Genomic DNA, 23,813 nt, shown 5'->3' on the forward strand with positions numbered 1-23,813 from the left:
TTTAATACAAAGTAATACATTAAGAAATATAATAATAGAAAATGCAAGATTGTATGCATTGTGAAGAACTTCATTTGGACAACTTTAAATGCCTTTATGGCTGGTTTTGTGGTCCAGGGTCACATGTGGTCTGAAAATCTAAAGAGAGGTTTGGAAATTTGAGTCTGGTAAAGTATGGAATTTTGAAATGGAAAATTAACCCTGATATTAGCAGGAGCATTATGTACAACATGCACCTTTATTTACTTTGATCTTACAACTTTTTTTCCCCCCAGAACATCTTGGCTGGGGCCTTGTTTGGGACGTGGTATGGTCTTCTCCTCGCCTGTGTTCTCACCACAGTGGGCGCCACTCTCTGTTTCCTCCTGTCCCAGGCGTTCGGCAAACAGCACACCGTGAGACTCTTCCCTGACAAGGTGGCCATGCTCCAAAAGAAGGTACATCAAGTTAAGATGTCTGAAAGTGCAACATACAAAGTATCATTGCTCGATTTTGTACATAACTTTCCTAATTTTTACTTTTTGCCCAGGTTGAAGAAAACAGAAGTAGCTTGTTATTTTTTCTGCTGTTCCTGAGATTCTTTCCCATGAGCCCAAACTGGTTCTTAAACATGACCTCCCCAATACTGAATATTCCTGTCACTCTCTTCTTCATGGCTGTCTTCATTGGTAAACACAGTAGAGGATATTTCAGAACATTTCCCTTAATATTTGTAGCATTAATCTTGTTTTTCCTTTCAGGCCTGATGCCATACAACTTCATCTGTGTCCAGACGGGATCAATGCGGACTCATATCTCCTCTCTGGACGACTTGTTCTCCTGGAGTGTGGTGTTGAAACTGCTCCTTATTGCCTGTGTTGCTCTGCTGCCTGGAGCTCTGATCCGTAAATACAGCACTCGACATCTCCATCTGGATGGCCTTGAAACACATGGACTCAGTCAAGACAAGAAGAACCGATAAGGGACAGTGTGGGGTCAGTCATTCAGTCCCCCTTGGCTGCTTTGTGGGTGGCTACTATTTGTATTTAATGTGACTTTTAAGAGCTCTAAAACCTTTTTTTGTGGCCTCACATTTTTAAAAATGGAAATGTAATTTTTACATATTCTTTACTCGGAAGGCCGCTATGTCTTTACTGGCATGGGTTGTAATGTTAGTGAGAAAAAGGGACTTTTTGCTGCCCTTTTTTTTTTTGTACAAATCATAGAATTCTGAAATCTGTTTTCACTTACTATATATACTGTACATTTATTCCAGTGCACATTAGCTGTCCGTAACAGGCTTTTGTGGTTTACAAGATGTGGAATTGTGCAGCAAAGTATAGACATTTGAGGCATTTAATACCATTCTTCTGTATTTACAGACTGTAATAACATGGATATTGTGGATTTTGGTTGTGGGTTATTCTTTGAAGTCTCACATCAGCCTTAAAAGTGACCTACTTCACTGAAGTGAAATATTTATATATATATATATATATATATATATATATATATATATATATATATATATATATTTTTTTTTTTTTTTTTTTACTTTCCTGGAGTCCTTGTAAATATTAACATGGAACATCAAGCTGTAAATATTGACTACGGATTTAGTTTATGGGGAGGGAGGCATTATGTGAAGTCCTGCCTGGTCACTCAACGCCCATCCAACTTAATAATGTTGAATTAAAGCAAATCCTTTTCTATGTATCAGTGGCATTAGCAATGCTGAGAGCAGAATGCAGTATTTTTATTGTGATCAATCATCTGATAATAAACTCATTCCATTAGCTTCTTTCAGAACATTTGATCACATCTGCATGCTGTTCATTTCGAGCCAGTGTTCATATGCACAGTTGATGAATGTTATGAATGCAGGTTTATTAATTAAAGGAAAAAATGCCATCACATTATGATTAGTGCATATGTCTAACCAGGGAACAATGTCCTGCGTTTAGCTCCAACCTGCCCTGGAAATTACTAGGGCCATGTCAAAAATCGCTCCCTATACCTTTACTAGGTTTGCACAGTTAAGAGTTTCGATCATTTTGACTTAAAAATAGTTTTTGTTTGTAGGGATGTGCAGTTTTCATAATATATCAGTATGGATAGAAAATATAATAACAGTAGTAATAATAATTACTTATATATATATATATATATATATATATATATATATATATATATATATATATACACACATACATATATTTAGTAATACTGCTTTATTAGTAAAAAAATAATATTTAATTGTAAAATAAAGAAAAAAATGTTTGAGATTATAACTGTAAAATCACAATACTAATATTTATGGTGATAATATAAATATTGCGATTTAGGTTTTGACTAATCGTGCAGCTCTATATAGTGCGCTATTCGAGGGGACCGCCATTTGTAGTGTTGTCCAAAAACAGTGGACATTGAGTGCACTTATTCAATCCCATAATGCACCTTCATAAGGAGTGTACTACTGATGTACACACAACAGCAAGCTGCTAAAGAATACCTTAACACCATGCTCAAATGCATTTCCACGTCTCACCAGAGCATGCGTCCAAAGCATCTCGGTGCATTCAGAGTTTAAATTCAGTGCTCATATTAGTCGAGTAATGTAGGGAATAGTGAATGAGGCTGTGGGAGTTAACGCAGATACATCATAGTATTCCAAAAGACCTTGATTAGTTGGTTCAAGTGTGTTAAATAAGGACTTAAGGATCTAAAATCCGCAGGAGAGTTGTCCTTGAGAAGGAATGGACACCCGTCCAACAAGATGAACTTCAGACATGAGAATTTTATAAAGAATTTTTATTGCTCAAATCCATGTTGATCAGCAGTACAGTTCACCTACATTTCAAAACAACATGGTTGTTAGCAAAAAAAAAAAAAAAAAAAAAAAGTTCAGCTCTCAGTCCCCCAAACCCCCCACTACCCACAATCCAGCGGAGGGGACACGGCAGGCAGTGCAGCGAGCCCAGTCTCCGTTTCACATCGCTCGAAATGAACTAACATGAGAAGCTAGAGAGCTGCGTAGGAATGGATCTGCCGTGGTAAAGGCGCAAAGAAGTTTTCACAGCCTATGATTTGCATTGAATTCTCATGCATCGCTCTGATTTCCTGTTCTCATCCCGAGTTAAACATGACTAGAACGGTGCAGTCATACTGTGAGCAACTATAGCTGTGCCTGTGGTCTATTCTAATATCAAAAAACAAACATAGAACAGCACCTACCTTAAGTCTCCATTCACCCTAAAAGCTTTCGGGCCCAAAGAAGACCACGATGAGATTTCATGCCAACACTACAAACAACAGCTATCCTAAACTGACCTGATTCGTTCGACTTATACTAGCTATGACTTTCGGCCTAAAGTTAATGCAAAGCCCTCAATTCTTCCTAGCGTTATGTTACAGGATATCATAATGGATAGCGAGACAGCTTCATTACAAGACTACAGAGACAATATAACAGTGTGGTGTTAGTTAATGCACGTATCGACTAATGCTTCCGTAAAGTTAAATACTGATGCACACCTGACGAAGCCTCGAAATACAAACTCTTAAGAAAAGTTAAGAACCACTGCAGAACATTAGATAGGTGTCTATCGACAGCGTGGCGCGTGTTACAGTTACAATAACAGTTAAAAGTGATCTGAGTTATCATACTGCTACACAACCTGAACTCCATCAATGAGCAAACACCTGAGATTAAGCAGAAAGTCTATCATTCAGGGGAAATAACAGCCTGGTCTAGCTACAAGCCTTCACAGAGTCAAGAACCAGAAGAATCGTATTCATCTTCTTGAGTGAAAAATTGCTAGAAATCCACAAACTGACCTAATCTAGCAGAAGCCTCTAACCTTTGCTAATAGAAACACCTTCGGCACCTGATTTCTTTGCTACTCTTTGCGGATAAATGTGGACGAGTTGCTTCAGTAGGTAAAAAAAAACGATTTACACCGGTCTACAGTAACACGCCTCTACTGAAAACGGTCAAACGTTAGAACTAAAACTATGGAGTGGGACAGCTTGCAGTTCAGTCCACAGACAAATCATGTGAATTACTGTATGAAAGCAAACCAGCCATCGCATGTACATACACCTAGACCTAACATCGTGACCTTCTACTGCCATAGGCCTGGTTGGTTTAGCGGTAACACGCAAGGACTGCAACCGGCAACAAAATACCTGCATTTGTGATGTGTGTGTAATTACGATAAACACTTTTACCAAACAGTTACTCAAGTTTCATTATTTTTTTCATTTTTTTATTTTATATCAACCTGGTTTTGTTTTGTAAAAGGCCTTGATTAAAAAAACCTTAATTAAAAAATTTGGTCTGACTGTAATTCCTGAATTTGGATGCATTTTTATAAAATGTAAAGAGAAAGCTGGCTTGCGCTTCAGACAGCGCAGTTGCTCCTGGAGAAAGCTTCGAATTAAACCATTCTTGATATTCATAGTCATTTCGGGTTTCAGGTAAGTACCCCTCAGTTACACACGCTATAATAAATCACGAGGTTGCGATCGGTAAAAGAATGAAGTAAATTCCCATACAGTTTTGAAAGCTTTAAGATCCATTCTTTTTCAGATGGACCTGAAGACTTCAGACTGATCTTTTTTTATTATTATTAAAAAGAAAATGCTCAAAACTTTCAGTTTACAAGGCATACAAAAAGTGGGGAGAAAAAAAAGGAACTTATAGATTGGACTGAGGTACCCTGACGCCTGAGGTAGATCACAATACTGACATGCGCACCGATCAAAGTGTTGCGGTGATTCATTACTGTTAATATACTACCGATATTCATAGTCTACTTCCAAGAAAATAAACACTTCCCTTCAGAAAAACATGGCAGTGTTCCACCAAAAAAAAAGACTTGTTTTTTTCCGTTTGTTTCTTATTAATAGCTCTCATCACAAAATAAGAAAAAAAATAGATTCATAAATATTTCTCTCTCTTTATATATATATCTATATACACACACGCATACACACAAATGGAAGCTGTGCGTATTGGTATAAACCTTGCGTCTGGAAGATGAGGCTTAGCTCTCATTGGGCGAGGGAGCTGTCGGTGATGACACTGACCGGTGACGTTTAAGGCCACGAGCTTTCCATGGTCAAAAAGAAAAAAAAAAATAAAGCACAAAGGGATCTCCATGCCTGCACATCCTGTTGAAACAGTCAATCAGTTTCGAGTATACGCCGACCAACCAGCTTACTGGACATGACAGGGTGGTGCTCTCTCTAAAAGGCTGCTTATTGTACATTCACAGCTGGCATGCCGTTTAAGAAAGCTCCCTGACAAAGAGATTTAAAGCCAAATGCGGTCGTGTGTGTACCACAGGTCATAAGGTGCCTCCCCGTCCCACATCAACCTGACCCTCCCATCACATTTTGAGTCACCCATCTTTTCGTTTCCGGTCAGCATAGATTAAGGCAGAGTTCTTGGTGCACTTTCGATTTCGTTCTGCCCGAGCAAGTAAAGGTGCGCTGTCTTTCAGACGCTCGTGCTTGCTTTATATTCTTTTCATACCCCCAAAAGCAAACAAGGGGTGTTGACTCCTAAGCCACATCTACCACATACCTACTCCGTCTCGTAATAACTGCTGCCACAAGAATGCAGTGGCGATGAAATGACTAAATGCAGAGGCCGCAAAAACACCGGCATAAAAATAAAAAGGGAGTATAAGAGCTGGACAGAAATAAGAACAAACTACAAATGATAAAAGCTAAAAAATGAAAGCTATGCACAGAAATAAATGTTTCAGTCGCTTTGGTACATTGCTCGAATCATTCTTGACATTTGCAAAACAGTAAGTGCATTTCTCAAAACAACTCGTACATATGTTTGAATTAAGGATATGGTCGATCTCCCAATTTTTATCTGCACCCTTCAGTCATTGTAAGGCCATGTTTGACAACATTATTTGATCTGATATGCACCTCTGTCCTTGGCCTCTTCTTCCTCTGTACACTTCCATGCATCCTTACTCCTCGTCTTCCTCTCGGCTGTTGACCCTGATCGTTTTCTGGATGTTCATCCATCGTCAGAATTTGTAAATTGTGTTGTTCCGTCTATATATGCTTTCCAATTGAAGGGTCATGAGATGCACCTTTGAGCTATTTCAGAGAATCGGTTTATAATTGGTTGATCTATATTCTCTTCATTAGTGAGAGTCAAGATTCACTTGCAAATGTACAAAAAGTCTAATAGAGATGTGTAGAAAATATGCTTGACAGTTTATGACAACCATTTTGCATTTAATGACTTATACGATGAACTAATGACTAGATGTTTTGAGGGGGTAAGACAATAGCACATTTTGATCAACATGACATAAGCAATTGATAATGTAGGAAACAGCAGAGAACTGTACATAATCATTTGCATGGATGTACCAAAGCATTTGCAACTTGTTCAAAGAAATGAGAAACTGCTTTTTTGATGTGCACAAGAGACACAATGATGTGAAGATTGAACAGGTAGTTTTGAGAATTTCAATTCTGATCTCAGAAATGTACCAAAGCGACTGAGAAAAACTGTAACGGCATCCATTGGCACGCACAGGCTAAGTAACAAGGATGCGCTGAGCTGGACGATGTTTCCCGAAATGCAAACAGGCTAAGATATGAACAAACGTTCTGTCATTTACATTTCCCAACTTTCTTGTCCCATCATCAAGAAATCTGAAAAACAATGTTATATGCTTACGCCCGATGGCTTGTGCAAAACAAGAAGAATCGTGCTTCTGCTTTAGATATAACAGTATATTTGTTCTAGTGTACTGGTGAGAATACGGCTGAGAATCATTGAAAATCCCAATCTGAGCATCAAAAAATAACAAAAAAATAATAAAATATTCGGTCGCCAACTGCTAGTGCACACCCACACTTTACCTAACCGAGAAAACAGCAACACAACTCAGTCAAAATGCATCAGCGTACACGTGTTAATGGAGCTTCTTATCTGTGTTAACCCTAGATTAAACCTAAATTAAGAAATTTATAAAGAAATTGTTATGTGGGGCTACCGGGATGCTTGATAACAGACGCCCCATACCTATTCTTCTCAAGCTCAGGGTGTGTTTGAATGATAAAAGGAACACTTGTCTTCTTGCACTTCCTTCCCCCCTCCCTCCCCAAGCTGGCAGTGCACTCAGAGCCCTTCTGCCTGTGGCTCCTTCATCTCCCCCAGAAAGAAGTTCTTTGGTTTTGATCCCACGGCTGCTGGTCTGCCCGGCCGGTCCCCTTCGTCCGGTCTGGTCTGGTCTGATTCCAGTTGGGAGGGCTACATTCATTGGCAGGTGCCCACTGGGGCTTCCCTGATGGTCACTTGGAGCTGTGTGTCACGGGGGCACCTTGCTGGTGCTTCTGCTCCTGTTGTTTCACCTGCTGGATGATCTCCCTGATTTTCCTCTGTGCAGTCTGTGGGAGCAGAGGAGAGTATGTTAATAGTGCTAAATGTTTGACTTCAGGTTCTATTTAATAAGAGAGAGGTGGCTGAGTGAATTTGGAAACATAAGACTGTAAGATTTCATGTTTTGTCACTGCTGCATGTCACGGACACTAATAACTGACAGAAGTCAGTTAATTCTCAGCACAAAGAGACACTTTCACCTAGATATCACACTATAGAGACTGTCTCTTCCCCGAACTAGAAAATACAGAAAACATCCAAACCAAAAAAAGATTAACAATTTAATTGATGTTCAACAAATAAAAACAGGTATAATACAGATAAACAAATGATAAAGCTTGGCTTATTGAATATTAGATCCCTTTCTACAAAAGCACTTTTTGTAAATGATATGATCACTGACCATAAACTAGATGTGCTTTGTTTGACAGAAACCTGGCTAAAACCAGATGACTACATTACTTTAAACGAGTCTACCCCCCAAGATTACAGCTACAAACATGAACCGCATCCAAAAGGTAAAGGGGGAGGTGTTGCCACAATTTATAGCAATATTTTCAGTATTTCTCAGAGGTCGGGTTTCAAGTATAATTCGTTCGAAGTAATGGTGCTTCATATAACGTTATCCAAAGAAACAAGTGTTAATGATAAATCCCCTGTGATGCTTGTACTTGTTACTGTATACAGGCTACCAGAGCACCATACAGACTGTATTAAAGAATTTGCTGATTTTCTATCTGAGGTAGTGCTGGCTGCAGATAAAGTCCTAATTGCTGGTGATTTTAATATCCATGTTGATGATGAAAGAGATTCATTGGGATCAGCATTTATAGACATTCTAAACTCCATTGATGTTAAACAACACGTTTCAGGACCTACTCATTGTCGAAATCATACTCTAGATTTAATACTGTCATATGGAATCGATGTCAGTGGCGTTGAAATATTGCAGCAGAGCGATGATATCTCAGATCATTATCTAGTTTCGTGTATATTCCATATAGCTAAAGCTGTAAAGCCAACTCCTTGTTACAAATATGGTAGAACCATCACTTCTACCACAAAAAACTACTTTATAAATAATATTCCTGACTTATCTCAATTCCTCAGCACATCAGAACAACTTGATGTAAAACTATTGACTCTCACTTTTATAGCACTTTAGATACGGTTGCTCCTTTACGCTTAAGGAAGATTAAGGAAAAGAGTCCAACACCGTGGTATAATGAGCACACTCGAGCCCTAAAGAGAGCAGCCCGGAAAATGGAGCGCAGCTGGAGAAAAACTAAATTAGAGGTTGTAGTGAGTGGCGCAGGTGTCGCTCATTATCATTAACTCCACCGGCCTCGTTCCGCCCCCCACGGCTCTCGGTCCCGCCCCCACAGCTCTTGGCCCCGCCCCACTCACTACATAGGTATTTCGTATTGCTTGGCGGGAAAGTACCCTATCCTACAGAAAAGCATTAAAAATGGCTAGATCTGCTTACGTCTCTTTTAAAAGAAAACACACAACCCCAAGTATTTATTTAATACAGTGGCTAAATTAACAAAAAATATAACATCATAGGTGCAGACATTACCCAGCAGCACAGTAGTAATGACTTTATGAACTACTTTACTTCCCAGATCGAAACTATTAGAGATAAAATTGTAACCATGCAGCTGTCAGCCACAGTATCGCATCAGATAGTGCACTATACATCCCCTGAGGAACAATTCCACACATTCTCTTCTATTGGAAATGAAAACTTAAATAATCTAAACCAACAACCTGTATTTTAGACCTTGTTCCATCTAAGTTCCTAAAAGAGGTGCTTCCAGAAGTAATAGATCCTCTTCTGAATATTATTAACTCATCATTGACATTAGGATATGTCCCAAAAATCTTCAAACTGGCTGTTATTAAGCCTCTCATTAAAAAAAAAAAAAACACAAATTGACCCCAATAATTAATTAATTATGGACCGATCTCGAATCTCCTTTTTTTGTCAAAGATATTAGAAAAGTTAGTATCATCACAACTATGTTCCTTCTTTATATCAAGCCGATGTAAAGCTGCTTTGACACAATTTGCATTGTTAAAAGCATTATACAAATAATATTGACTTGACTGACCAATCTGAGGTGATTTTATTTACTGCAATTAGCCTTTACATGGTCAAGGAATACTGAAAAACATGCAAAAGTCTGGGCTTGGTAAAATTGTTTTGAAAGAAGTCTTTTATGCTCACCAAGGCTGCATTTATTTATTCAATATAGTTCTGTCAGGACAGCTTTCGGAGGGATTGGCATGGTAATGTACATGACAATGTTAATGTATTTGGTCTTGGCGAAATAGATCTGCTACGCTGCTGAAGCAGAGCAAGTACCGAGACTTGCTATTGCCAATACATCCACAACATGCTGCTGTGAACATGTAAGAAATACTGCTGCTGCAAATATAACGTACATGAAATAACCCCCATATAGCATACATGAATCACCTCATAGCAGATCTATACAGGTGGAGCTGGGGAAGGTGGAGGGTTTCTGGATTCTATTACTGTATTAATAACAGTAATATTATTACAATTTAAACTAACTACAGTGGGAAAAAAAATTTGCCCACTGACAAATAAATGATGAGTCTATAATTTTAATAGTAGGTTTATTTGAACAGTGAGAGACAGAATAACAAAAAAATCCCGAAAAACGCACTTCAAAAAAAATGTATAAATTGATTTGCATTTTAATGAGTCAAATAAGTATTTGATCTCCTATCAATCAGCAAGATTTCTGGCTGCCAGGTGTCTTTTATACAGGTAAGGAGCTGAGATTATAGGAGCACTCTCTTAAAGGGAGTGCTCCTAATCTCAGTTTGTTACCTGTAAAAAAGACAACCTGTCCACAGAAGCAATCAATCAGATTACAAACTCTCCACCACGGCCAAGACCAAAGAGCTGTCAAAGGATGTCAGGGACAAGATTGTAGATCATAGAAATATGTCTTGCAACTGGTTACTGTAATAAACGCATTCGCTCTAAGCTCGCGCTGCGCTGTTTTCTTTTGAGGCGAGTGGATAAAAGGTCAGTGTGGCACGCAGCTCAAACGAGTACCGCTATTTTGTTCCGCTTTTGACACGTTTGGCGTTTAACATATCTATCATGCACAACAGAGTGACAACGACTATCAGTTAGACAATGTCTTTTATCCAGTGTGTTTGAGTTTGTTAAACCCCGCGCTGCAAACACCTCTCAAGCACACAGAATAATGCAAGTGGGCATTTTTAATTGTTTATTTATTTTTGTAATCACGGCTTTGAACGATTATGTAATCGTGGCATCCATAATCGTAATCGTGATTAGAAATTCGATTAATTGTGCAGCCCTAGAAGAAACCAAACCAATGTATAGTTGACATTTGAGGCTCAATGCTATAGAAAAGCAATAAACGTTCAGGAAGAGTGTTTTCAGCCTTTTTTAAAATAAATTTTATATAAAAATATGGCATGCCGCTTCAAAAAATGGCATAAATCTGTTGAAAATAATCGCAATTACAATCTCAAGGGAATAATCAATTATGAAACAGCTGACTACATATCTCCTTATGCAGTGCTGCTGACAGTCGTGGCCGGTTAGGACAAAACATCATCATAACATAGAAGAAAATGGCACTTATTTGCTGCTGGTTAGGACACAATGCATCATGTTTTAAGAATTAGGATTGATCCAATATAAAAAAAATACATCAAGATTAATGTGAAAACAAACTCTCTCCACATTTGAAGTCATGTGTGATGCATAATTCACCTGGCTGGCAAAAAAATGGCCACTAATTTTGACAAAGACCTCGTCGTTCTCGTCTGGGGTTTGGTCCCGTGGCACTATGACCTCTGCACTGGTTAGGTTCTGCAGCTCGTTAACCTGAAAGAGGTTCAAAGAAACAAGCTGATGACACCACTCTCTAACAGTGCACCTAACAATAATGTCAGCTGGGTCAAAATGTGCAAACGCTGTGGTTTAATCAGACTCATACAAGAACAAGCAGCACATATCCAGGTGCTCATTGCTACATGACCTACGTCAAGACCAAGCTGCTGTGATGCTCTTGGGCAGCTACAGCAAGCCCTGTCTACTCTACAAATGATGCCCCTGTGGTCTGATTCACCATGAATAGAGCCAAATATTTCCTAGAAACAAAACGTACAGTTCATGAAACATATAATAATCCTGACTGGAACAGGTCACGTTGATTTGGATCAGCCTGTCCTCTTCAAAGACTAAAAAGTAACAGTTATATAACATAATAACCAAACTTTAGTCATAATAAAAAAATTTCCCTTAAAAAAGCTTTCAGTGTTTTTAGCTAATTTGCTGACCAAATTACACAGAAAAATTTGTAGAGTACATATAAAACAATTAACAAAAACAATAACAACATTTCCATCATTTGCTCAGGTGGCATGTATTAGCTCTCTCAGGAACTCTTCCCACCACATTAACTTTGATTAGTCAACAATGTTCCCATTCTTTAACAATGAACATTTCATTATTCTTTGGAAAGCTATTATGGATTCTGAGAATAACTGTTAACTTTTGCAAACACATTTCTGACTTAACCATTTATAACGGTGCATAATGAAAGGAATATAAGAAAATAGCTGTGATTGGATGTGCTGCACAACATCGCGTTGTTTGAAAAGGTGTAAACAGACATAGTTTATTGTGAATCAGAATCCTATAGTATGTCTGGCATTAGAAGCTGAATCACCTTTGAATAGAAAGTCTTACATCACTCAAGCTCAGGGTAAATATGATTTTCAGACTCTGACGCAAGTACATAAACAAATAATCCCACAGTACACTTTATTTTTCCCCATTTTGTAATTTTTCATTCATTGTTTTTTAATAAACGCCTAATGCCAGATCCACCCATCCTGTCATAAGAGAAAGCAGTCCTACCATATTATCACTGAATATTCTGATCGTGATTTCTACTACGGTTTCACCATATTCTCACCGTTTTGCCACCTTTCCCGATGACCCTCCCAGCTGCTGAAGAGGGCACTTTTATATGTGTCTCCAGCTTCACTTCTTCTTTTGCAGAAAAGAAATTATCTTCTTTCAGTTTCCCAAATATCCTGCCCTGGGCCTGAAATACAAAAGCAAAGACAATGTCCATTGTACAGGGGCATCATAGGGTTACAAGAGAGCTGAAAATATTTTTCAATTGTCATGTACTAATAAATACTGGGATTTTAAGATTGCATTTTATTCCTTTACCTTAAACTGAGCTTCTGGTGGGCCAGTGATGATGACCATCCTCTGAGTGACATCAGGACTCTCCGCAGGTGCGATCTGAACATAAAAAAATCACTAATTTATTTGCACACATTGTTTTTGCATGCCAAGATATGAAATCAACATTATTTTCTGACATAACATGCCACAAATGCAGAAACAAATTTGCTTTAAAGAATATCTTTTTATTTCTAGAGCTCATCACACAGCCACCAGAGGGCTCTGTTTCCAATTACTGATCAATAAAGGGTTAACAGTTTAAATTCTCAGTTTCTTTTGTATTTTGAATTTGTGTCCATGATTTCAGTCAATTCAGTAAAATACCAGATGGCATTAAACCATATGCTGCGTTAAAATGTCAGCATTTATTAAAACTTCATTATTACACTCTCTTAGTATACATCAGAGATATTAAGAATTACTTTAATTGCATGAAACAGACACCTAAAAATACACATTTACACTACATAAGTTTGGGGTAAGATTACTTTTTTTAATAATACGTTTATTCAGATGCATTAAATTGATCAAATATGACAATAAAGACATTTATTATGTTACAAAAGATTTCTGTAAAATAAATGCTGTTCTTCTGAACTTTCTATTCATCAGAGAATCATAAAAAATGTACTGGGCCTGGCTGGACTGAAGTAATGACCTCTGAAAATTTAACTTAGCCATCACAATGTTTCTAATCAATTTAAAACAGTAAACATTTATTTCACAATATTACAGTTTTTCCTGTATTTTTGATCAAATAAATGCATTCTTGGCAAGTGTGATATTTAAAAAATAAAAAAAATCTTTGTCTTTTGACATGAAATGAACTGAGGTACAACTATGGGTGGTGAACTATCTCACCCTTACTGTTTACCCAGAAACCCACAAGACTGGCTGAATCAACAGAGAGAGGAGGTTACGGATGACTGAGGCACTAGGCCAAATCTGAGCATGATATGGTTAGATTCGAATCAAGGATCTCAGCAATAGGACAGAAAATTAGATGGATTGTGCTTCACATAACAAAAACACAAAAGGAACCTTCATTTTACAGATTTGACATGACAGCAGTAGGCAGGAACTCCTACCTTAATAGAGGCTCCTGCGAATCGTGCCAGTTGTTTAATATGTTGGCCCTTTTTGCCAATAATAGCACCGACAGCCTGAGTTGGAATAAAGAGGTAGACCACCTCCTGTTCAGGAGCCTGCTGAGGAGAGGGCAGAAGAAACATGCAAAAAATTACATCCTCTAATTCAATGTGATACTGTAAATCAGGGAGTCCTAAAACCCTGAGCATGTCAGGTAGAGACATCCTTTTTAAAAGTGGTTTGGAAAAAACGTCACTGTCTGTTTACTGCCCTTAGTTTCCCCAAACCACCCACAATCCCACTGGGATACTGCTCACTTCAGCGCAGGCCGGAGGTCAAGCCCTGAAGCTTCACACAGGTTTGTACGGAGGCAAAAACAATCCATTCATCACTCAAACCAATGTTGAGGACGCAAACCCTCTTATCTGTTTCTAAAGGACCTGACCTGCCTGACACCAAACTGTAAACCATAGGACACTGATGACTCATTGTTCAGACTCCCAGCAGGAGCAACAGTGAAAGATTGAAGATGCCAGAGAGAGCTAGTTAACAGAATTTCAAGTCAACACCATTAGCTTGTGATGCTCAGAGACAGAGGTTGTTATTTTGTGAATAACTACTGAGTGACATGAGATGTAGCAGTTGCACTGGGTTACACAGTAAAGCTGATAACGGTGTCCGATTGGCTCATTAACAGATGTTGTCACTCACAGAAAGGGGGGTTTGGAATAAATATTTTGTAAAATAGATGGACATAATTTTGTGTCATAATTAAATTGTGCTGCACAAACAATATATATAAGCTTTGTATCAGCCATCCCACTCTCTAGATATCAATATATGACGTAAAATATGATATGACATATATTTGGTTGGCTGGACACTGTCCCCCGGTTTCACAGACAAGGTTTAGTCCCAGACTAAAATGTAAGTCTGAGCTGTTTCAACTGAAAGAAACTTGCACTGACTGATCTTGAAATATATCAGTGCCTTTGTTTGGTCTCAAGATGCACAACTAATGTTTTTCTCCAAAGCACATTCATTAAAATGATTTAAATCCCCTAATTGGACTATGGTCTAATCCTGGCTTAGTCTAAGCCCTGTCTGTGAAACCAGGCCTTTGTCCAGCAATCATCATCCAGAACCAGAACAATCCCTTTTATTGGACAGTTTCAGTACTCACTGTGTGCTGGTGAGAGATGGCACTAGCAGGTGGGACACCGTACAGCCCACCCAGCTGTGATGAGTGACCCTAGAACAAATGATACGGATCAATATGCAAACATATTACTTTGCAAGAACATTTCACCGGCTCGTTTATTGCCCATGTAAATAATGAAAAAAAGGGATATTTCTTAAGTTCATCTGTCAGTCCTCATAAGTTCACTTTTATGCTTTCAAATTTATTTTGATTAACATTCCTGCTGATTAGACCAGCATGAAGTGTAATGCAGCTCCAGGTTAGTGTAGGTTAAGTGCTGATCTATTGTTCCAGCTCTCGTTCGTACAGAGAAGGCTGACTGAATGACAGAGACAGAAACATCACTGCAAGGCAAGTTCATTTATACAGAACACTATGGTAATTCAAAGTACTTTATGTAAAAGAAAGTAAAATAATCAACAATAAAAACAAGGAATTTAAACACTTCTAAAATTATTTAAATATAAAAAACAATATATTAAAGGAACAGCTAAATGTGACATGGGTTAAATGTGAACATTGCTCCTTTATTCATAAAAAAACAAGTAATAATCAAATAATTTGGAGATTTAATGTAAACATATTTTTGATAACAAATGTTCATGTTAGGTGCAATTAATCATGATTAACTGCAGAACCCTGTATGATTAATTAATCATTTCTTTAATAGATCATTAGCCCTACTTTAAAAAGACACTGCCCCATTTATTAATTGCAACCTTTTTCTCTTTTTGATATACGTTGTGTAACTGTTTTGCTTATAAAAAAAAAAACTATTCAAAAAAAGACTAAACTTCAACCCATTTAGCTACTTTTGTTTGTAACTCAAAGTGTAACTATGTTATTCCATGCTGTGTATGTATGTATGTATGTATGTATGTATATATATATTTAATAGAGAAGCTGGCTGGTGAGGATACTAACTTTGATTTTTAGCAACAGTTTCCAAAAGTATGATTAGTTATTGACAGTATATGCCAAAGTCACTAATGTAATGAAGAGCGCTTGATTTACCGTAAACAAAGAAGTCCACAATAAAAACCTGCTGTAACAATTTACAATAAATGACTACTCCAGTTTTACAGTACTACTGAGGATGATAAAAAGTGATTCAGTAATGAGTGCCATCTCACACACCCACACACTCATTCTACCTTCATTAGTTCATCCGTGAGCCATAAGCTGTCCTTTCTGACTCATCACTAAATATGAAGGGGAATCCTACACTAACCGACCGGAAGAATTATACAACTCAAACATGATGAAGGTGAACACTCACTGTGTATGTACAGATTCTCCCCTGTTCCCTTGTCTGCTATCGTTTGCTTTGTGTTTCGCTACCCCATGCTCCTGGATTTCCTGTTTCTTCTGAGAATTATTATTAAAAGACTATTATTTGAAACCTTCCTTCATCGTGCGCTTTTATAGCATAGCACCCGTAACAAGACTGTAGCACTTCAAATTTGAATTGAATGATGTAAATGAAATAAAATTAATAAATTCTTTTTTAAACATGTAATCTTTTGTATAAATTATGCAATAAAATGTCGTCAAACTCAACATATGGGGTATTGCCACAAATTCACATTATTAATAATAATTAATGCAACTTACAGCTATTTGTGTTGTGTGTGTGTGTGTGTGTGCGCGCGCGTGTGTGTGTGTGTGTATGTATACACACTTGATTTCTTCTTTTTTTCCAATTTACCCAAAACTCTTCAAAATGGAGCCAAACACTCATCTATTACGCATAACATTTGTTTAAATATTAAAAATGTTATCATACACAACATAATGGGTATTTCCAGAAATACATGGTATTAATAATAAATGTTTAAAATGCAACTTACAGAAATGTTGAATTTATAACTATAACTTTTATATACTAATTATGTATAGCAACATTATGTTCTATATAAGGTAAATGTAATTTTCCAATTTAATCTTTCAAATCATGTGATGTTTAAACCATTTTGACAATTGTTAACTGTTTAAAGTGTCTAATTACTAAAGACAGTAATGTATTATACATATTATGCAAAATAATATACATAATTATTTGTATAATAACAAATTGATTTTGATTTACAACTGGTAAAATCTTGTTTCTATCATTTCTGCCACTCCTGCAACATGAAGCTATGTGTTCAAACCAGAATTTTGATCTGCTAAAATGTAACACGTTCCTGAGGATGAAACATCCAAATATGCTGTAGTTCCATAATGAAGTCCATTCTGTGGTTTGTACTCACAAGAAAAGGGTTGTAGCCAGTTGGGGGTACGGGTGGGACGCCTCTGGGCCCAGCAGCTGGCGGCAATACTGACAAACCGGTTGAAAAGATGCCCAGTGCGCTCAGGCTTAACCCGGGGATAAGGTTGGTTTGTTGCTGCAAGACATCATGGATTATGAATGATTACTCCGTGCATGACCTCAAGCTATCATGTTCTTCTTGATACTAACTCTCATTTGAGTTTAAAAAAAAATACACAGAATTCACTGAATCTGTGAGCTGTATGAACCATGTGAACCCTGGACCACAAAACCAGTCATAAGGGTCAATTTTTCAAAATTGAGATTTATACATAATCTGAAAGCTGAATAAATAAGCTTTCCATTGATGTATGGTTTATGATAGGTCAATATTTGGCAACTATTTGAAAATCTGGAATGGGTGCAAAAAAAAAAACATCTAAATATTGATAAAAATCGCCTTTAAAGTTGTCCAAATGAAGTTCTTAATGCATATTACTAATCAAAAATGAAGTTTTGATATATTTACAGTGAGAAATTTACAAAATATCTTCGTGGAACATTATCTTTACTTAATGTCCTAATGATTTTTGGCATAATAGAAAAATCAATCATTTTGACCCATACAATGTATTTTTGGCTACTGCTACAAATATAGCGACTTAAGACTGGCTTTGTGGTCCAGGGTCACATATTTGTTATAAGTCTTGTAATATTGCTACCGTCACGCTAGGTGGCTCTATCGACCCGCTGCATCGTGGGAAACGATTTTAGATAAGAAGTTATGCTGTTTAGTCTTGACAGAGGACTTCATGTGTCTAATTTTTCATGTTCTGTCTGATTCATCTGCTGTGTCGCCTTCACACAAAAGAGAATGAAGGTTACAGGGATCAACTGACAGACACTTACACGCGAAACTGTCGCAGAAACACTTGATCCAAGCATGAATAATTTACCATACGCCTGACTGAAGACTGACTAATGCGTGAGTATAAAACTGCATAAATTTGATCTGTGTAGTTGATAGAGGCCTCTTCCGCAAAATAAATGACTCACTGAAGATGAAGAGAGGCATTGGATGTAAACGAGAATGATGATGCTATTGTTGCAGTATTTGCTCTCAGTCTCCGGCTTCACCTCCCTCAGACACTGGCAGTGACGTCATGCATGTAAACGGTGTACATGTGCGAGCACGTCTGTGTGAACGGCTGTTGACAGGATGACAGTGCGTTCTCCGTATGCACGGCAGGGGACGGACTGACTCAAGGCTGTTTCCTATAAACACAGTCAATAACTGAGCACGAGTAAACAGACGAGGCATTTAACTGCCTAGTCTTCTATTAGACGCTGACTCAAGGTTGATCACACTTGACGCACAATAAGCAGCGTTTTATACAGAGCATATCAGGTTTGAGTTAAATCTGAGATATTGATTACGACATAAAAACGGCGGCTTATAGAAGGAAATCACATTTCCTGTTATCGAAACCACAAACACTTACGTTAATAGCAGCAACGTCATTCTCATAGGCTTCCCTCAGCTTTCTCATGATCTCCACTTCAGCCTTACAACAGGCCTCGATACTCCCCTTCACTATAATGGTTCTCTCTGGGTTATAAATAGTTAAGTCCTGTAAACTGTGGAAAGAATCAAGAAAGACAAAAAGTAGGTGAGAGTAAAATCATTGGTACATGTTTGTCAGATCAGAGTAGTGTTCAAATTGAGGGTATTTTAATTAAGGCAAGGTCTTATTAATTATTATACTGTGGATTCATGATGTGACCAAAATGTTTTTATTTTATTTATTTTTTTATTTGTGACATCAGCCTGAATGGGTAAATATCTCTGCAATTATTATATTGTGCATATGTGATCATATTGGTTTTGACTGATATTAGGATTTTTTGTCATAATTACAGCACTCTAAATGTGTCCATATATTTTATTATTATTTAAAAAAAGAAATGTGTGGGGGGGTGATTAATTCTTACTATAATTATTAATTGTCAAAAAAAAATGGAAAGCAACAAAATGTGCCCCAACTAATTTTTTTTTTTTTTTTTTTTTTTTTAATTGATAATTTACAAGAATTTATTATATGCTTTTATGTCTGTTCTTCCCAAAATGTTGGGACCCACAGGATAGCAGAGATCTGAACCACGTCATAGAAAGACAACACTAATTGGTTGCATTGCATCGCTCTTACTGTATGTTGCTCTAGAACTGAATACCAAGACAAATTGTAGTGGATCTCTGCAGTGATGAACACAGTCATCCTGAATCAACCTGGAAGTACGTGGGACTCTGGGTGAAGAGCAAGTTATTTGAATTGGTATTGATGAGCATTGGTAAATGAGGCCGCTTTTAGAGGGACAGCAATGCAATGACGTCAGGAGTCCTGGTTAGGGCTTAATTGGGTGACTCACTTCCTAAGCTTATTTCTGGGAAATACATAAGACCACCTGTACTCTGATGCTCTGAACCAGATCCCAGCACTTAGCAGCCCATTACAAGATGTCACATGTTCAGATCACGTTTTGATCGTCACAACAAAACACCATATTTCCAATCAAAACAACTGTCCATGGTGAACCAAGTAATCATGTATGCCTCCATAAAGAATCAGAGGAATATGTTCAGCTGAAGTGTGACAAAACATTATATATTTTGACACAACAGTGAATCAATTATGAACTTCCCTTGTTTTCACCAGTTGAAAGCCATTAAATGCAACAGACACTTACGAGGAGATGGTAATCTTGGTTTCTGTCTCCTCTTCAATCTTCTTCAGGTTCCTGCCCTCCTTCCCGATCAGTCTTCCGACTAGACTGTTGTGGGCCAGGATCTTCAGAGGAATATCCTCAGTTCTACAGAAGCAAAACCACAAGTTGGCAACAACAGAGCTGTATTTAAAGAGGTCCCGTGACTCCAGAAGATCCAGACTTACACCTTCGTGTCATCAGCCTCTTTCTGCATGATGTCCATGATCATGCGGCACGCGGCGGAGCAGCCTTCAGGAGTGGAGTGGATGCTGATCGGTTTCTCTGCCGCTCCCGCGTTCTCCTTACGATGGATGTCCACCCTATCAGGAACAGACAAAGCTTCATGAAGAGCTGTCAATGTCATCAAGCATGTGTTTAAAATCATTGTGAGTTCATGCTTACAGCCAAATCTGATGAAGTAATGTGACATATTTCCAGGATATTTAGTGTGGAAAATATATGATCTTGGCAACAGATGATCTTAGCAATGAATATTATATATTATATAAAAAAGGTATTTAATTCTATATGCATTACCATTTAAAACATTTAAGACAATTTTTAATTAGCATTTTTATTCAGCACGGATGTATTAAAATTATCAAAAGTAACAGTGAAGACCGGTACGGAGCCGACGAGACGAGAGGCGAGTGGATCCATTTGCAAGGCTTTTATTCAGGGACGTGGTCACAAAACAAGCAAGGTTCATGCAATGGCAAACAGGTACAACACAGAAGACAAAGAGTAATCCTTGGGCAAGCGTGGGTCTACGATCAGCAAACAATATCCAACAGGGCAAGGCAGAGAGATAATCCAGGTACACGAGCAATAGTCCAAGCGAGGTGCTAACAGAGTCCGAACGGCAAGGCAAAGCGTTAATCCAGGAAACACAGGCAAGAATCAAAACACTAGAACACAGGCAAGGCAAGACTATGACAACTAGGTGGGCTCCGAAGAGTAGCTATTGCTAGGAGAGTGATATACGCTATACCAGGGTTCCTCAAATCTTTCCCTGGAGGGCCAGTCTGCTGCAGAGTTTAGCTCCAACCCTGATCAAACTCATCTACCTTTGATTTTCTAATGATCTTGAAGACTCTGATTAGCATGCTCAGGTGTGTTTGATTAGGATTAGCGCTAAACTCTGCAGGAGTGGGCCAGATTTGAGGATGCCTGCACTATACAATACTCAGCGATCTGACTGAGGGAGTCCATGGCTAAAATAAGGCAGGTGATGGGAATCAGCGGTGTAATCAGTGCAATCAGCTGTGTGTGTGTCGTCAGTGCAATGGATGATGGGAATTGTAGTCCGGGGGTGATGTGCAACAGTTAGTGTAGTGCAAGAGTCAACGTGGTGAGCGAGTGACCTCTGGTGGTGAGTGAACGGACCGGATTCGTGACAAAGACATTTATAATGTTACAAAATAAATGCTGTTTTGCTTTTTCGGTTTATCAAAGAATCTTAAAATATTATAAATAAATAAAATATTAAGCAGCAGCACAACTAATTTCAATATTTATAATAAGTAATGCTTCTTGTGTCTAATCATGTGAGACTGAAGACTGATATAATTATAAAATTCAGCTTTGCCATCACAGGAATACATTTTCTTTGGCAATATTATTGTTGTTATTGTATTTTTATTAAATAATTGCAGCCTTGATGGAGCATAAGACTTCTTTCAAAAACAAAACAATATCTGTAAAACATATGAAATTTGTTAACATAAGTTAATAAATAAACTGAACCAGCAGTGAGCAATATATTTTTACAGAATTTATTAACCTTTGTTAATGTTAGTTCACACTATATTAAATTTACTATTAACCGATACAACTTTTGATCTTCAAAACTGTATTAGTAAAAGTGTAGCTTTAAAACTAAGATAAATGCTGCAGAAGTATTCGTTCATCGTTAGTTCATCTTAAATAATGCAGTTAACAAATCTTACCAAGCCCAAAGTTTTGAATGGTAGTGTATATCACATTTGTAATTAATACATTTATTATGCAATTATGTTATATAGGTAACACTTTAGTATAGGGACCCATTCTCACTATTAACTAGTTGCTTATTAGCATGTCTATTATTAACAAATTTGCTGTTTATTAGCACTTCTATCCTGCATGAGCATATTCTACACACCTAATCCTATCCAATACCTAAACTTAACCTTACTAACTATTAATAAGCAGCAAATTAGTTTCGTAATATATTGAGGCAAAAGTCGCAGTTAATGGTTTGTTAATAGCGAGAAATAGACCTTAAAATAAATTGTGACCAATATATAAATAATAGTTGTATTAATATTAATTCCAGTGCTCTGGAAGAATTCTTCTGAATCTTAATAACCACAGATGTCTCTTCCATACACTGAAGGATCCCACTCTCTCACTCACTTAGACTGAGTCTGTTTGGTGATGTTTTTGATTGTGAGCCCCTCCTTGCCAATGATGGCTCCCACAAACTGCGTGGGCACCAGCATGCGCAGGGGGAAGTCTGGCTGTTTCTGTCGGGGCCCCAGGGAGCCTGCAGAGGTCCCGGGCTGGGAGTCCTCGTCCCGTGATGTCCTTCCACCCTGACGATTCCGGGTCGCAGGCAGAGGCGGAGCAGCATCCATATCCAAAATATAAGACACTTTAAAGGAGTAATCCTCAAAGGTCTGTCCTGTTAACTTCTCTACAGCTCTGAGGACACAGAGGGGGACAATTATCAGTGGAATACTGTTGTACTGTTCTATTGTCAAATCAAAAAATAAAGCGGTGCAGTATGACGGTGTATAACCAGTGACAGCTAAAAATGAGCCAACCGTTAGAGGTCCAGAAGAAAAGCATGGATGATGAAGAAAACTTTTTCCTATTATAATGGGACTGATTTATTTAAACATTTTGGGTTTATTTTTTTTTTGGGGGGGGGGGGGGTGAATTGTGATATTATTAATGTGACAAAATATGTAATTAGTGACTGTAATTACCCCCGGTTTCACAGACCAGGTTTAAGGCTAATCCCAGACTAAAATCTAAGTCTGAGCGGTTTCAACTGAAAGAACCTTGCTCTGACTGATAAAGGCATTGAATACATCAATGCCTTTATTTTGTCTCAAAAATGCACACCAGTAATGTTTTTTCTAAGGCATGTTTATAAAAATGACTTAAAATGTCCTAATTGAACTACGGCCTAATCCTGGTTTAGTCTAAACCCTGTCTGTGAAACCAGGCCGTAGTTACTTAAATAATGAGCAATTTTTTTAACTATTTAAGTTTAGTAACAATAAACTATTTCATGCCAGTATTATATTAATATTATTTATTTACTATTATAGTATTTATAATATTTTGACTTGGCTTTTTTGTATATTCAGTTTTCATTTTAATCTCATCTTAAATTTGTCATTTTGCTTCATGCTTTAGTTTTTAAGTTTTTCATCTAATATATATAATAAATGTTTTTAATAATATTCAAATGAGCAAAAATAACTACAGTTAAACTATATGATTTTGGTCATACTGTCCATCCCTAAAAAACCTTCATACTTAGATTCTTACATTTTAGCCTCTTCTTTTGTTGAATATGTCACATTCACCACTGCTGTTTCTGTATCAGTGTTAACTGCAAAAAGAATGAATACAGAGAGAGAAAATATGAGTTAGAAAAAGGGTGCTCGATCATATTCATAAATGTGAGACTGCATGCTTCTGTATTATGTGCATACAGGCAAACAAATGAAGTTTTACACTAGTGCTGTGAAGAGCCACTTGTGTGTCTCAGTGTCTGCATACAAACTAAAGATTACTGTGCCATGGCCAGATGTGTACTTCACAGGACAAGCAC

The 23,813-nt window shown here is 37.6% G+C and overlaps 2 protein-coding genes across 2 annotated transcripts in view; one reads left to right on the forward strand and one right to left on the reverse strand.

Moving 5' to 3' along the window:
- Positions 1-41: 41 nt before the first annotated feature.
- On the forward strand, positions 42-961 carry LOC306877088 (transmembrane protein 41A-A-like; the record flags this gene model as incomplete). The annotated part of the gene is made up of 5 exons (XM_079428629.1): positions 42-51; positions 118-128; positions 276-437; positions 530-668; positions 741-961. 5 exons carry the CDS (start codon positions 42-44, stop codon positions 959-961), a joined length of 543 nt encoding a protein of 180 aa, XP_079284755.1.
- Positions 962-4,254: 3,293 nt separating this feature from the next.
- Positions 4,255-23,813, reverse strand: part of LOC306877273 (insulin-like growth factor 2 mRNA-binding protein 2) — a 56,157-nt gene continuing 36,598 nt past the window's right edge. Inside the window, exons 5-16 of the mRNA XM_079428931.1 lie at positions 23,528-23,591; positions 22,382-22,669; positions 20,170-20,304; positions 19,967-20,089; positions 18,724-18,859; positions 17,223-17,357; positions 14,953-15,021; positions 13,769-13,888; positions 12,663-12,737; positions 12,400-12,531; positions 11,190-11,303; positions 4,255-7,410 (exon numbers count right to left, since the gene is read on the reverse strand). Coding sequence (XP_079285057.1) covers positions 7,315-7,410; positions 11,190-11,303; positions 12,400-12,531; positions 12,663-12,737; positions 13,769-13,888; positions 14,953-15,021; positions 17,223-17,357; positions 18,724-18,859; positions 19,967-20,089; positions 20,170-20,304; positions 22,382-22,669; positions 23,528-23,591 — 1,487 coding nt within the window. The 3' untranslated portion in view covers positions 4,255-7,314. The remainder of the gene's footprint in view (positions 7,411-11,189; positions 11,304-12,399; positions 12,532-12,662; positions 12,738-13,768; positions 13,889-14,952; positions 15,022-17,222; positions 17,358-18,723; positions 18,860-19,966; positions 20,090-20,169; positions 20,305-22,381; positions 22,670-23,527; positions 23,592-23,813) is intronic.

This window comes from Barbus barbus, assembly GCF_936440315.1.
Source record: "Barbus barbus genome assembly, chromosome: 11".
In the NCBI taxonomy this organism is placed as follows: Eukaryota; Metazoa; Chordata; class Actinopteri; order Cypriniformes; family Cyprinidae; genus Barbus; species Barbus barbus.